We start from the raw sequence: 15,939 nt of genomic DNA, 5'->3' as shown, positions 1-15,939 counted from the left end.
TTGTTGCAATCATGAAATCAACATACAAATAAAAAGAAAAGAAGTAAAAAAAAATGTTGGTCAGACGTAGCCTATAGGTTACCATCATTTTATGGGATTACCTGTAAGGCAAAAGAAATAACACCCAAAACCCTAAATATGAAAATAGGTTTATGCAAGGGAATTAACACTGACCTTTTTCCCCTCAATACCAATCGGGAGAAGGAAGAGGGTAGGTCTATATGATGAGGATCAAAGCATAAACCAGATCAGTGAATGTCAACCAAAATAATGTATGACTGAGCTATCAATTAATGTCAGTTATATCATGAGAGCCACTATAAAAAAAATAATAAAAATAAACCACACACACATTGATTCGTCCATTGCCTAGATATTTATTTGGGAATGTGATTTTTTTTCTTTGCATGGTAACCTCCTTCTGTTAGACAATGCATGCAAATCAATTAATGAACTCCACACCCGTCGATGAAATACACTGTACAATTGAAATAATAGAGGTGATCAATATGTTTTGTTTGCATAGTTTGATTTAACCACAATTCACCCGGTGGTAGGAGATGAAGAAAAGTGGTTTCATTGAGATTTATGGATCTATGGATTTATTGATTTCTCCAAATTTAGTAGCAAAGGTGCGGTCGAGATTATGAGCTTGATGAAACTTGGAGAAGGAACGAGTATGGAAGACATATACTAATTAAAACAATACAGTGTGAGAGTGAGGGATGTGTTATGCGCTCAAGAGGGTGTGTGTGTGTGCGCGTGTTAGGAAAAGAGATGGAGAGGGAGGGAAAATAGAAAGAAAAATGGAGAGGGAAAGAGGGGAGAAAGAAAGACAGAGATTGGAAAGGGAGACAATATTTTTTTTTGCCAGTTGTGTACGAAGTTCAGTAATTAGCATTTGAGTACAATGTATAAACACCCCCAAATTAGAAAATAAAAATTCAAAGTAAATAAGAGGTAAAAGAGCAGTCAATAATTTATTATACATATGTTTTCACTTGTAGATCTCTCTTTCATGATATCAAAAGCCAAGGAAAAATAACCAGTCATATATTTACCATTTTTTCAATGGTTTTATTTACTTTCATTGATTAGTTACAGGTAAAAATTCCAATCCATTTCTCTCCACAAAGAGTTAAAGCATGATTGAAAAACCTTACATATGTTAGTATTGTTTTCTATTAAATAATTTGGCTCTACTTATCTAAGGGGTTTTCACAGTTGGTTGTGTGAACATTTGTGACCATTTTACAAACAAAATACATGCATTTGGCACACAATCTCAATGATAGCAAATAGTTGCACAACCAATCACAAAAGTACCAAATTTACAAATATTGCAGAGGCACACACCATTACTGGCCCCCTAGTGACAAAACCTAATACAAGTTATTTATCAATTATTTAAATGAATAGATAATATTTCAATAATGTCTAGTCTGAATCACATCTACTTAAAAGAAAGAAAAAAGTATTCACTTGAACTAACTTATTGGATAGAGTATCATGTCATTTATGTTTTTTACTCTCTATGGTCCCAATGAATAAACAAATTCAGATGGTAATTTTGCCATTATACAAACTGTCATGGAAACCTCGATTTTGATTTTGTGTTTGATAGTGAGTTTTTTATGAAATTAGATCATAAACATAACTTTTTCAGACTGTAATTTGTGTAGCCCCAAAAGCACAAGATATAAATATAAATATAAACTAAAATGCCTTTCACAAAGGCAAAGGAATGCATCTAACTATATCATTAACAAATTAAAAATTATGAATATATATAATGCATTGGTGACATTATTAATTCATTGTAATACTGATTTCATCTCATCTAGCATTTAAAAACCATGGAATATTCAGTCACTAAAAAAAACAAATTTTCAATACGATCACAATTTACAAAATACGAATTTTACATTTCAAATTGTGTCAGTCTAACTATGTGATAGTGAATAATAATGTAGGGATGTTTTTATCTTTAGAATCATTTTCCATTACAATAATTTTGATAACAAAATTTTATCAAATCCTGAAAAACCGCAATAATTCTATACTTGTATTTGTTTGAATTCACCACAATCATGTAATCTCCAATGGACTAAAGAAAGAGATGTCAAGATTTATGGTTTTACAGCACCAAAACAAACCCTTCTTATATTATAAACAGTTCAAATAAATTGTTTAGATATGCTTAAGAAATATTTCATAACTATTAATAAATATTTACCACTGTATAGTCAATTCATAAAAGCAAGCCAAGTAATGTTGTTGGACTACTGGAATGCTTAGATTAATCCACAAACATTGTCACTGCATTGCACACTCTACTTTATATCAACTGTATGTACCCCTACCCCTCTCTCTCTTTCTCCCCCCTCCCCCACCCTCACTTTCTACTCACACTCTCTCTCCTTCCACTTATTTCTCTCCCTCCCTCCCTCTCTACCTATCTTCCTACTCTCTCTTTCTACCCTCTTTCACCCTCTCTGTCATCATCTCCCTTCAATTATCCCCTCTCTTTATAATCAATGATTAAAGAAAGCATTGATATAAATTTTGTTAAATACCAATACCCAGAAATATGACCCCAATGACATGATTTTAGGAGTCTCCTAATTCACAAATCAAACCCCTGATGAAATATTAATGCCTTTTTAAAAAGTAAACCAGAATTGCTTTATTTCATATCATACTATGTATCATTTATTGGACAAAAATGTATAGACTCTTTAAAAAATATGGCTAAAAAATAAAATATCAAATAAACTAGTGTGAAAACAATATCCTTTCACTGTAATCAATCAATAAATGTTAAGCGTGTAAACACTTTAAAACAATAAATGCCAATATCAAAATATCTACCTATCTCAAGGTGAATCTTGTCATCCCAGTAATACTATAAAAAAATACACTGGGAAAATGTAGGTCACCTATCTTCATTTAGATAATATACATATAGCTCCTTGGACTATTCCCCTGTACTGATTGGTAAATTGGCATCAAATCTTACCCAGCATGCTTTGCAGCTTTACGGCAAGATCATCATAGGCCCAATCAGAGGGAAGATAGTCCAAGACTCTAAGATGTGTCATATCTCTTCAAAATATCCCTCATCAACAAACCTTTACTAAAATCATGACTAAATATGAAAAGAAGCACCTGTTCATGATTTACAATCATCAATAATAAATATTCAAATGAAAAAAACCTAAAGTACAACTTAAAGTGCAACAGAGTATTTCCATTATCAAGGCATGTAAAAGAAATTCCATCAGAGTTAGGGCAAGAATGAGCATGAGATCATTTTGCTACTACACACACATGGACCAGACTACTTAGCAAGTATCTATATACGATAATTTATTGGGCGCTGTAATCTAAAAAGATACAATCAATTGTTCTCCATAGTTTTACAATGATGGTCAATGTCATAATTGATTGTATTGTTGTGCTTAATACTTTGGCATATTAGAATTTTTAAAAAATATTTAACTTTCGAATTCTAACTTTCCTATTCTGTTTTTCAATCATTATGATAGAGTTAGAGAATGACTTCAAGACTAATTTCAGTTTGACAGATTAAGACTACAGAATACGATATGATCTAGCTTGTCAATGACTTGTCTGTGACTGAGTGAGAGGCAGTATGACGACATATCCATTGTCTTTTTATTAGTTATAGACAAGTCTGAGGTGAATTGCAAGAATTATTGTCAAGATTACTAGGTCAAACCTTTACACCAGCATTAGAGGTCACAGGCTTGATCACAATTCCAGCCAATGAGAGAGCAGTATTGATATGATGTCATGTCTCTTCAATTTGGTGATGGCATAGCTAGATCATAAGATGTGCTGTGTTGTGACTGTTCTGAAATTTACCTTCTCTCATTCCATCTATTGAGTTGTTGAATCATACGGTATCGAGCTGAAAATCTAGGTCATGTATCTCTGCTGTCTCACTTTAACTATGGCAATTATTACCAGAAGAGATTGAAGTTCTTGATGCTTTGATTGTTTGATTAGAAACCAACTGCCTCAGCTTTACTGATGCCTTCCTTTAAGAACTTTGCATAGTTTGTTACCAAGGGATCTGTGAATGTACTGTAGGAGAGAGAAAGATTATAAGAACTTAGGGAGATTTATGAATTGAACTTTCCGGGAGATGTCAATGATAGTGAAATTGTATACAGTCTGTACTAAACTGCTAATGAAAAACATTTGTACCTTACAAGCATTAATCTCTTTAATAATGATCTCTTAGAAATACAACAGCTACAAAATAAGCCAGTTCGTAGTTCCACTCTGCGCATGATCAGAGGAAGGTCATTTGTACTAAAGTGACATGGTGGTTTAAAATTTAATGAGATAAGCACCAAATTCGATGTCTTGATTATTCATATATTCTTTTGAATTGTGTTTTTCATTCACATCCACAAAAAAATGCGTCCACGAATGACTGGTATATTTCACAGTTTGCCAAGTACATTGTACAACATCCTCTGGTATGCATTCAAAGTAGAAATGCAAAAAATAACTTCATAGAGTGTTCATTGATGTGCTATTCTAGTCACCTGGTATATTCAATTTCTTCATCCCGCTATGTAAGGCATGCAAATCTACCTATCTTAATGAAAGAAATGAAAGGTCATTTGACCAAAATTGTCCCAGAGGTAACTACGAACTGGTCTATAAACCATGATGTTCTCAAGAAAAGTTGAAAATGCTTAGAAATTATATTTATGACAATGATGCTAGATTAAATCTATTGATAAACTAATTTCAGTGAACATGGAACGTTAAGAGTACCGGTAATGAAGTTGTGGATAAAATTATGAAAATGTGTTCATTTTCAGGTAAAAGCCTAAGAATGTGAATGCAACAAAACACAAAAAATCTGCTTAGTTGTAAGACAGCACATTATTTTTGATCAATGAATCTCATATGTAAAATCTGTATATGGGATTATAACAATCCAAAATATTAATGAAACTAAAATGAAACTTAAATATTAATGAAACTATTTGACCTTTTCATCAATCAACACATCTACTGGTTTGACAAAGTAACTTAATATGAAAAACAAGAAACCTTACTTACTCAAGTATGCCTGCATTATCATTATTACTGGCATCCAGCAAATCATTGGCATTGATGTGATGAATAACAGTTCCATTTGGCAATGATATAAGCATTTCTACTGGAAAACTGGATGGAGAAACAGAAGAAATTGGAACGGTTATATATCTATATCTCAGTTTTTAACCTATGAAGCTCAAAGATGTAATATTACTTTTCAAATGTGATGATGATCTAATATCAACAGGGAGTTGTTGATGAGTTGCCAAGGAGAATCATGCAGTCTAAGGGGCTGGTAAAATCTCTGACGAAATGGGTAACATCATTTCAGTAACATATAACAATCCTCATATGCAAAACACACTATCACCATCATAATCATCATCATCATCATCATCTGTCATCATCATCATCATCGTCACCATCGTCCACATCCCCCTGAAATGGGATACAAATCTTAATCATTTCCTGTCATAGAAACCTTGTTTTCATCACCTCTCAACACTTCCATTTTTTCACATTATCAAACCAAGAGCTTAGCTGTCTGCCCAATACCTCTATAAGTATGATTCTCCCTTTTATAAATTCTTTTATTAATGGCTATTCCCATAAACAGAAGTAAAAAAACACATTCTGACAGTTTGTATTTCACTGTAAAAAAACAGGATGTTAGGTAGTTCTCCATCAGCCTGAGTTTGTTCAATCTCAAGAATCTAGCCCAATCAGTCCTCTTTGGGATTAACCGTTAGATACCTTTTAGAGATCTGGCGGGTGTTTCATGAAAGTTGTCAGCACTGACTAAATTGTAAGTGCTGACAATTTCAGTGAATCCTTGGTTTTGATTGGCTGAAAGGCACTGGCCTCTGACTGTTACTTTGGTAACTGTCGGAGAAAGACAACTTGTTAGTGCTGACAACTTTCATGAAACGGTCCCCTGAAGACATCTTTGCCTGTCAAATAGAAGCATATTACACAAGATATGAAGCTACTTTGCAAATAATCCTAACTTGACTAGAAATTCCAATCTCAAGAGGCAAAGATATGTCCCAATAATTGCATCCCTGTCACAAATAATATCAAGATCTCATATCAATTACTAAATATATGAATATCATTCTTATAATAAACTTACTTATATTTTTCTAATGACATAGAAGCTAATGCTGCATACTGAGGGTCATTTTCATTCTGTTTGATGACCTCAAGGTCAGCTACAAGTGACCAGCTGCTGACAAAATGGTTGCCTAGCAACTGAAGAACGGGCGGACTTTCAAGAGACGTCTCTCGTAAAGTCCGCCCCGAACCTGTGAAAATAAGTTCAAACACAATAGAACAGTGATTAAAATGACAATAAATTCTGTGTAATATTGAACACATTTGTAAACATTAGACTTTTTAAATGGATGAGTTTGTAATGAATGAGATATTTGAAAGCTGGGACAAAGAGAAAGTAAAATTATCACAACATCAAAGAAAAAAAAAATCAAAAGATAAATCACCGACTCTGAAGACTGTTGTAGTTTTAATTACTTTTATTTGGATTTCACATACACATTCCTTCAATTACAATTAAATATTATAAATCATATGACACCTAGATAGATCCTTGTGATTTGATTGGTTGTTTGATATCGTTCATTCAGCCCATTTTGCAATGACGTCATCAACTGTGCATTTTGGATCCATTCATCGTGCAATTTTGGATCCATACGATTTTGTCCATTGCACTCGCGCACCGAGACTGCAGCTCATGCACCAGTTGTAATGACGTAACAATCAACAGACCGAACTCGCACTGCATGAGCATGTTTTGCATCAAAATATTCATTTTAAAAAAAATCTTTTTTAGGTGTCATATAAACCAAATAATGATTTTTTTTTTCATTCATGCAATGGACAGAATACTTCATTCGGTGAAAGATGAGTTGAATGGATCATTTCATCTTTCACCTCATAAAGTATTCTGTCCATTGCACTCATAAACATTCAATATTTGTATACTCAACAATAGAATACATCATCATGTTATATAGAAAGTCTACATAAAGCATACATTTTGTACTGTATAAATATCTTAAAATAAGGAAATGCTATTACAACTGATATGAAAGCTTTACCAATTCATTCATCAATCACGTGATACATTACTAAACATTATAAGATGAAACAAAATTATACGAGACTGATAAAATTTGTATTATCATTTCTTTTTCTCTAAAGAAAGCAATTTTACCTCAGCAAGACTGATCATCTAATGCACCCCAGAGTAAGATATGATGAACCAGTCTCTTCTCTGCCTGGGCCTTTTTAAATGCTGCATTCAATGGAATATATTCAATCTGAAAGTATATAATCAAATATCCACCAAATTAAGGTTAAGCAAATAATTTATGGATTTAATTGTAATTTTGAAGCAATGCAGGTGAGAGAAACTATATATTGCAGAGTGAGTTATAGTAAATTGCATTGCCTGATACCAAAATGTGATCATTTGCTATAAAAAGCACATCATAGATGATTCATTTGTGGAACAAAACAGACTTAAATTAATTATGAAAAAGAAGTAAGCACCAAGTGAAAAGTTAATGAAAGTTTTAGTTTTAAAACCATTCCAGAAGTGGACTCATCAGTGCTCATGTGGTGTTAATGATGAAAGCTACAAAGAAATATCATATATAAGTGGAGTTTTATAACAATTTATAGTAGTTACTGTTGAAATTCAAAGAGCTTCCTATTTTCTGTTAGATATATGATAAGAAAGGATCAAAGATGTATTTAAAGTTGTAAAATTCTACAAACATTCTGGTATGTTCAAATAATAAAATTCTAAAAATGTTCATCGCTGTAATTCTTTGTGATAACCTCCCAAAGCAATACAGAATATGTATTTTAAGTTTTTCCCTAAAGACGATTGCAAACTGTCGCTGGGACGACAACAACATTTAAAATCATAAATATGGGAAAATCATTTGTTTAAATGACTGAAGTATCTTTCAAATTATGCTTTGTAAAAATGCCAGCTCTATTTAGAAACATATAACGCCATGACAAAGGAATGACCATCACATTGGATATAGTTTTGTGGTAGCCATGTAGTTTTAATCTCTCGAACAGTCAATCTTTATGTTCTGTCACTTAATAGCAGCTAAATACTGCCTGCAGCAAAACTCCCTTAACTCCTGACCCCACACTAAAGAGATCTCACCTTTTTAAATGGATACATCTCCTTCTCTAACACCCCGAGGGCCTCTTCCATATCAATCTCTTCATCCCAATGGATCGGCCCACCTGACGTCTCTTGCTGATTGGACGGTTGATAGATGACATCACCTGACTCTGAGTATATAGTCACCTGAGAGGATGGGTTGGGAGCATTGAGTTCCATCTGTGGCATGAAGCCTATGTCAACCTCCATGTTTTCAACTTCATTGGGACCATTCATCCATTCCATATCTAAACAGAAGAACATGAATAGATGAATAATGAGTTCTTTCACAGCACTTATGGGCTTCAGATGTGTCACTGCTTGGTGATCCACAAATATTAATTAGAATTTACTCTTCTGGGTCAAGTGTGGCAAATGCAAAAAAATGTCTGGCCAATTGGGACATTAAGGCTGCAGACACTTCTATGTTATGCACAAGATACATATTTTGTGTCACCACTTTTCTACTAAAAAACGGGGGCTGTGCTACAAGGAAATGACCACCAATGTCACCATTTTCAAGAGATGAAAAATAAAAGAGAGAAAAGAGAAAGAGGGGGAAGAAAGAATAGTATTATAAGAGATGGATTACTCATGTACAAGTAACTATACCATTTACCAGCAATCATTGCGACTTAAAAAAAAACTCATCCACTACTCTGTGGTGAGAAACATGACTAAATGAAGATTGATGGATGACATTCTAAGAACTCACCAACATTCAAGCTCTTATTTGAAGGAACATGCATGTTGAAGTACTCAACGTGTGAGGCATCTTTCCTGATGATAAGATGACCTATGAACTGAGCCGGTGTGAACCAGAATGGGTGACTCGGTGGCTCATTCAGCTGAAACTCTGCATGGGTTCTGTGGGAGAAGAGAAGGAATGTTTTCAAAACATTATCTACTATAACACCACACTAGATGATAGCATTATTGGGCAAACAGAAATCAGTATAAACTTCTAATAATGTACGAGTTTACATAATAACAATAATAATAATAAACACGGCATTTATTATGCGCCATCTATCTAGTAAACTATTTAGAGGCACATCATAATAATCTGCACTTTCCCATGGGTATCTAATGGCTCATTATACATATCAAAGACTTCAAAGTTGATTTTTGTAAAGCAGTATCAGGGAAACTGCCTAAGACTTCCAATCAATTGTTTCAAATTTTCCTGGATACAAGTAGTGTATGCACTGCATACTAATTTCAATACATTTGCTAATTCTCTAAATATTTTGCTAGATGATACATAATAGCAAGCATAATATGTATAATAACATACACATAATATATGTCTGTATGCTATTTTGTTTGTTTTGGTTTCTAATATATGTATGTATTTTTGTCAATGTCCTGATATAAAATGAATCTAGGTATAAGATAAAATCATTGATTACCTAAAGACAATATCAAGATATTCTGCACTGACCGCCTTCACGACTGCCACGGTGCCCTGTGGACCGAACCTGGAGTGGACAAACGGCCTTGAGTGGAAGACGCTGAGTAGCCTATGGATGATGATCTCCTTGCCTTTGACCCTTGGTGGGTAGTAACGGTTACTGGACAGCTGGTTGGTCATCATACTGAGTTTAGATTTGATGATGGTGTAGACCTTGCCAACCTGGACATGGTTCTCTGGAAGGAGTGGACGGAAGGCACTGGCTGGGAAGGCAGTGACCGGTTCGTTCGGTGTCTGCCAGCCATCCAGTGAGGATAGAGATGACCTGCTGGTCTGAAAGACCACAAGGAACAGGATGTTAGGATTATTTATGTTTCAGTTACTATTCATGGGAATATTTTGTATGCAGAATGAAGAAATACACACACACAAAAAATCACTCAACTTATGTAATATGTATGGCACATTAGTAAATAATACTTTCATACAAGTTAAAGAATCGCACAAATTACTTAACATGAAAATTGAGATCATGGGAAAAAAGATCATGGAGGCATGATACCTCAGTCCCCATAACGGTGGGCTGGCAATCACTTGTTGTGCTAGAGCCCTTTGATAAGACATAATTTACCCCTTTTACCAGGTCACTCTGAGAGGACCTCAAGCCTTTGGTCCTCTGGAAGCATTCATGCTTTATTTAGCAGTCAGATAAAAAATCAACTTCTATGTACAGTCAGTAACTTTCACATATTTGTACTAGTATGTAGTGCATTTTTAATAAACAAAACAAAATCAAGAGCAAATTACTACATGTACATCACAAAGAAATAGCAATTTGTAAATTTTATGGCCTTAATTCTTTTGAGACTCGGGTACAGAAGAAAAATATATTTTAGCATTTTAGGCCATCAGATCAAGACAATATAGGCTACTCTTAATTCTTATTTAATTGTCCCTGCATACAATGGTCTGTTTCAACTAATTGACTAATTAGATATAAAAACTTAAGGTGATTATACAGCCACAGAATTCATACATACAATAAACAATCAAATTATTATACTACATGTATTGTGTTGAAAAAGTACAGTTACCTTGCAGAGAAAGTTATTAAAAGTAAATCATTTAATATGGTACTCTTTGGACACATGTATTATGCATAAAACATACATCATAAGTCATAACATCAAATAAAAGATGCAATGATTGTTGAACACAAAAAAATAACTGCAAAAAAACAATGAAATTCTATGGGATGAATATGTGTCACATATTATCCATGGAACCAATCAAAATATAATCATCAACTCATCATTAATTTCTCTAAAACACTTCAAAATGACAATCAACTCTGCAGGTAATCGACATTCTAGCAGAGTAATTTGGCATTTTGAGTTTTTGTTATTCTGCTGCAAAATCAGCTGACATCACAACAGCTGATCCAACAATAAAAGTTGTTGACAGACCACTGGAGTTTGAGGATCATTTACATATGAGAGGAAGAGGGTGATCAGCAATGTGATTATACACAGCAACATGAATCATAATCATCATTATGTTCAAGCAATAAACATGGCTAACACAATTGACATTGCCATCATGAGTACTTGTTGCGTGTTATTTTGGATTATCTCAAGTTTCTTTTTCAGAAATTACAATAGAGCTATCAGAGAACCAAACACTTCAACGTTTAGAATAAAAAGGGGAAAACCAAAACATTCATTTGAGGGCGTTTTCCATTATTCAAAGGATATAGGCCTACAGTATAAGCAAACTGGAAAAAAATACATGTAATTATCATTGTTTACATTGCTTCCCATCAAGCTTCTCTTTCTCAACTTAATAACAAATTTAGGGCAGGGATGATCATAGCTACATACATGTAGAGTGAGTAGACATACATGTACATGTACGTGTACATTCTGTATCTTTTTCACTTATCAAATGAATAAAAGTGTCTGAAATCATTAGGATATGAAGCTACAAATTTCTAACCTGAATAATTTTACATTAAATCGAAAACTGACAATACACCAGGAGTACAGTCTGTAAAAACTGAAAAATATGTTGTTTAACATACCAGTACTACATTTAGACCATAAAACAATGTACATGTAGACAATACAAGTGAAACTATAAAATGGGTCAAAATGACAAATTTGATCCTTAAATTTCCTTTCTGCCTTCCGGCAAATAATATTCCAACCCAACACAGCTGGAATTTCTGAGAGGAATCCAAATGACTGTACAGAATGTAAGAAAAACTTATGTTTCAAACCAATAAAATAAATGAATTTAAAAACCAAGACATTTGAAATCCATAAGAGGGTGATTCCATGCTCTGTCATACAACATGTTGTCATGTTGTTATTTTGACATTTTACATCTAATACCTTGGTCACATTTGCTACGGCCGCCGTAGATTCTAAAATTTCTACGGCGAGTAGCAATTCTACGGTCGCCGCAGAATTTCCACGTTCCACCGCCACTTACTCTTGCGGTCACATATGTTACGGTCGCCGCACGGCATATTCTTTAATTTATGGAGAAAAAAAATCTGCGGCTGACGTATGTCCTTGAAATCATGACGTGCGGTCGCCGTAGGGCGACCCTGCGCTGACCGTAGGTTTTTGACAAATACAACGGCAAACGCGAGGTGGCCGCAAGGCGCCCTCACGGCGGCCGCAGGGGGACTATACAGTGAGTATACCATGAATTGCTTGTCACATGATATTTTACATTAAACATTTCATTTCAGAAAGTTTTCAAAGTGTCGCACCATGCCCATGCGCGTATTCTGGGCGGGAGGGAGGGGGTGGGTTTTCGGGGTCCGGGCTCCCGGGTAGGCGAAAAGGGGGCGCCAAAAAGAGGGAGGAAAGAAAGGGAAAGAAAAGGGAGATAAAAAAAGAGGGGGAAAGAAGAAAAAGGGAAAAGGAGAGAAGAGATAAGAAAAGGACAAAGGGGGGAGTAATAAAAGTGCGGGGGCGCCAATTGTTCGACCTAGGAAGGGGGCCGCCAAATTAATGTTCGACAGTGATCTGAATATTATACGATCAGTAATGTTCGACCTAGGAAGGGGGGCAAATTCGACCTTTGGGGTGATTCGCGCTCGCATCGAATGATTAGTTAGATGGACATCCTGTTAATGATTACCTAAATTGCTTGGAATGTCTGGTTTTGGAACGGAATATAAAAAAAGTTCAGCTCGCGCTTCATGCTCGCATCGAATGATTTTTAAGTGCCCATCCTGTTCATGATTACCAATAATGCTTAGAATTTCCAAACTTTGGGTCATTTTGGAATATAAACAATTTTCAGGTCGCGCTGACTGATAGGTCTATACACAAGCTATCAAAAATCGCGTTCGCATTATTTATTTGGACCATGTTAACTTGTTTGTATGAATTAAGTTAAGATGTTAATAAACGTGTTAGTCTTAAGTAAGAACTACACCCTAGGAAACAACAACAAAAATCAGCATTCAACTCCTCATAATAATAATGATAAGGTCATATTTTACTCAGGTTAGCCACTTTAGATATAAAAAATGCGGCCACCGGAGATTTTCTGCGGCCGCCGCAGAAATCTCTCGAATTCAGGTATCTACGGCCGCCGTAGAGCAAATGTGACCAAGGTATTACTGACGTGCAAACAATCGTAATAAGATTTCTTATGTATTTTAGGTTTTTTTTACACGTCTACTGAAAAAAGTGGGGTCTGAAATCCCCTCGGTCCCTGTGGTTCCTTGATCCCAATATGATACTCTAATATGCTTTTCACACTGTACTTTTTTTCCTTAACCCCGGGAAATTGGTGGGGCTAAGGGAGGGGGCCTTAATCCCACCAATTTCCCGGCCCACTTCGTTTTCACACTACATTTTAGCAAAGTGGGCTAGCACAGTAAATGGTACGGTACTATCTGGCCCTGCAAAAAAGCAGGGTTAGCCGGCTTATTGTGGTGCTAGCACCACAATTGGGGTGCTAAGAGATGCAGTGTGAAACGAAACTGGGCTAAGGAAAAGTGGGGCTAAGCAATAGCCAATCACAGAAGTCGAAATTGCACGTTAATCATGCTCTGTATGGTAAAATCATCATTATTCATGAGCTGTGGGATAGTCCGTGGTTAAGGGGCATAACCCCGGCTAAGTAGATAGTATGGGGTTAAGAAAGACAGTAGGTGGTTTCAAACCGCCTCGATCATAAGAATCCCCGTTAAATTACGAGAACTTTTTTAGGCTAAAAAATACCCATTAATTATTCCTGCATTCACACCACCCCGAAACATACCCTTCGGGATAAGTTCCAGAAGTTACGAGCATGCGCAGTATGGTCTGTATAAGCAGGCAAGGCGCGAGATTCAAAATCACTAGCCCAGCAGCCACCCACGGCGCCGGCGCCCAACGACACGCTGGGCTAAAAGTTCCCGTAAATTGCTTTCACATTGCCAAAATACCTGCGACCTTGGAAAAATCCCCGCAAAAGTTCTCATAATTTCGCCCAAGTAGTTAGTACCAACTATTTAGCGGGTATTTTCTTTCGGGGAAATTATGCGTAGTTTGCTTTCACATTACCAAAATACCTGGTATTTTCTGATCGGGGTAAATTTCCCGATCAGAGAATACCTGGAACTGACGAACTTCGAGGCGGTCTGAAACCACCTAGTGTGAATAAAAAAAAAGATAGTATGGGGTCAAGGATAGTCCGGGGTTAAGGAAATGCAATGTGAAAAGCATACAAGGGTGCCATTTGAAAGGCGATTCTGCAGAACCCAATCTAGGATAAAGTTAAATCATGGAGCTAGATATGGTTAAATTAAACGCACCAAAGATGCCATCATGATTCTATATTTCTTGTTTAACTGCATCGTTAGCCATAGTCTTAGGGGAATAGGCCTACCTACGTGTACCTACATGTAGTGACTGAAGGTCTCAGGTCAACAAATCACATAATTGTGTGATTTATAGTCATCTTGCTTTTGTACATAAAGTATGTAAATGCAGGAAGTGACAGAGCATTTTTCATCATGAAAGTTTCTATAATTTTGTAGTGGGTAGGAGATTTATTACAGACCTTGTCCTCCTTTGTGTTAATACATGGAAATGTCTCAGCAAACTTAATACCAACTTACATATGAGATTTTACTTGTTTAATGTAAAACAAAGAGGCACAACAAATCATACAATGACTTATGAACAAATTGTCTCTGTAGTTAACTTCTTTTAACTATCCAGTTTGTAAACCCCCAATATCTGGCTGACTAATCAAAGGGTTTTGAGGAGACTTAAAGTTATTTAAAAAAATTCTGTTCAAAATCTTCATTTGGAGAGGCAAAATTATGAGTTATCTTGTCAGCAATTTTTAAAATGTGTTTGAAATGCACAAAATAGAAAATACCAACAGATCTAAAGGCCCAAGTATGTTATTTTCCTTCAGGATACTAGGATAGTGGACTGTGGACACATAGGCCTGTATTCTGAAGGAAGGTTTAACTTAGACCATGGTCTACAACTCTGTGCTAAAATTATAGGAAGCCAAACATGTCAAAATTATGTTTATATTGTATTCTTCTTAGGTTTACCGTGCTCTTTTTCTAATTCTTTAATGGTGAAGACGACTGTCTTCTTTATCCTTCACAGACAGTTATTTGAGAGTCAAAAAGGCTGATACATTTAGCCTCTAATCTTACAGATTTATGTCACAACTTGCTTTCCATAGTTAAACCACAAATTTGAACCAGAGTTCAAATAAAACATGACTTCAGAATACGGGCCATAGAACACAGAATAAAAAATACACGTATGATCAAAATAATTTTAATCTAAAGTGTTTCACTTTCTTGTTAGCAACAACAAATGTCATATTGGTTTGAAAACTTGTGCAATCTGATTCATAAATAAAAAATAAATAGATGACTTAGTTTTACATGACCTGGTGAACACTATTCTGCACCCAGTTAAAGCTTACAAATCATCATTAAAACCACCCATTATCATATTAAAGAAAAAGGAGGAGGGGTCAGGGTGACCGGATTTCACAAAATGAAATACGGGACGACAAAAAAGATCAACAAAGAAGGCTACACAGTGTTAGACTTGTAAAAAAAATAAAGAATTGGAAGGAAGGGTGAACGAAAGAATGAAGGAGAGAAAGAAAAAATATGAATTGAGAAGAAAGAAACAAGTGGAATGCCTCTGGCGGTCTCACCTGCATCACGCGATTCAATATAGTAGCAGTG

The 15,939-nt window shown here is 35.3% G+C and overlaps 1 protein-coding gene across 1 annotated transcript in view; it reads right to left on the bottom strand.

Moving 5' to 3' along the window:
* Positions 1-961: 961 nt before the first annotated feature.
* The window catches only part of LOC129264838 (selenoprotein N-like), a 27,116-nt gene continuing 12,138 nt past the window's right edge, over positions 962-15,939 (bottom strand). The window contains exons 3-9 of the mRNA XM_054902792.2: positions 9,703-10,037; positions 9,006-9,157; positions 8,291-8,538; positions 7,319-7,424; positions 6,218-6,389; positions 5,107-5,214; positions 962-4,110 (exon numbers count right to left, since the gene is read on the bottom strand). Coding sequence (XP_054758767.2) covers positions 4,029-4,110; positions 5,107-5,214; positions 6,218-6,389; positions 7,319-7,424; positions 8,291-8,538; positions 9,006-9,157; positions 9,703-10,037 — 1,203 coding nt within the window. The 3' untranslated portion in view covers positions 962-4,028. The remainder of the gene's footprint in view (positions 4,111-5,106; positions 5,215-6,217; positions 6,390-7,318; positions 7,425-8,290; positions 8,539-9,005; positions 9,158-9,702; positions 10,038-15,939) is intronic.

This window comes from Lytechinus pictus, chromosome 7 (assembly GCF_037042905.1).
Source record: "Lytechinus pictus isolate F3 Inbred chromosome 7, Lp3.0, whole genome shotgun sequence".
Classification (NCBI taxonomy): Eukaryota; Metazoa; Echinodermata; class Echinoidea; order Temnopleuroida; family Toxopneustidae; genus Lytechinus; species Lytechinus pictus.
The sequence above is the reverse complement of the archived record's forward strand: the minus strand, read 5'-3'. Positions and strand labels throughout refer to the sequence as shown.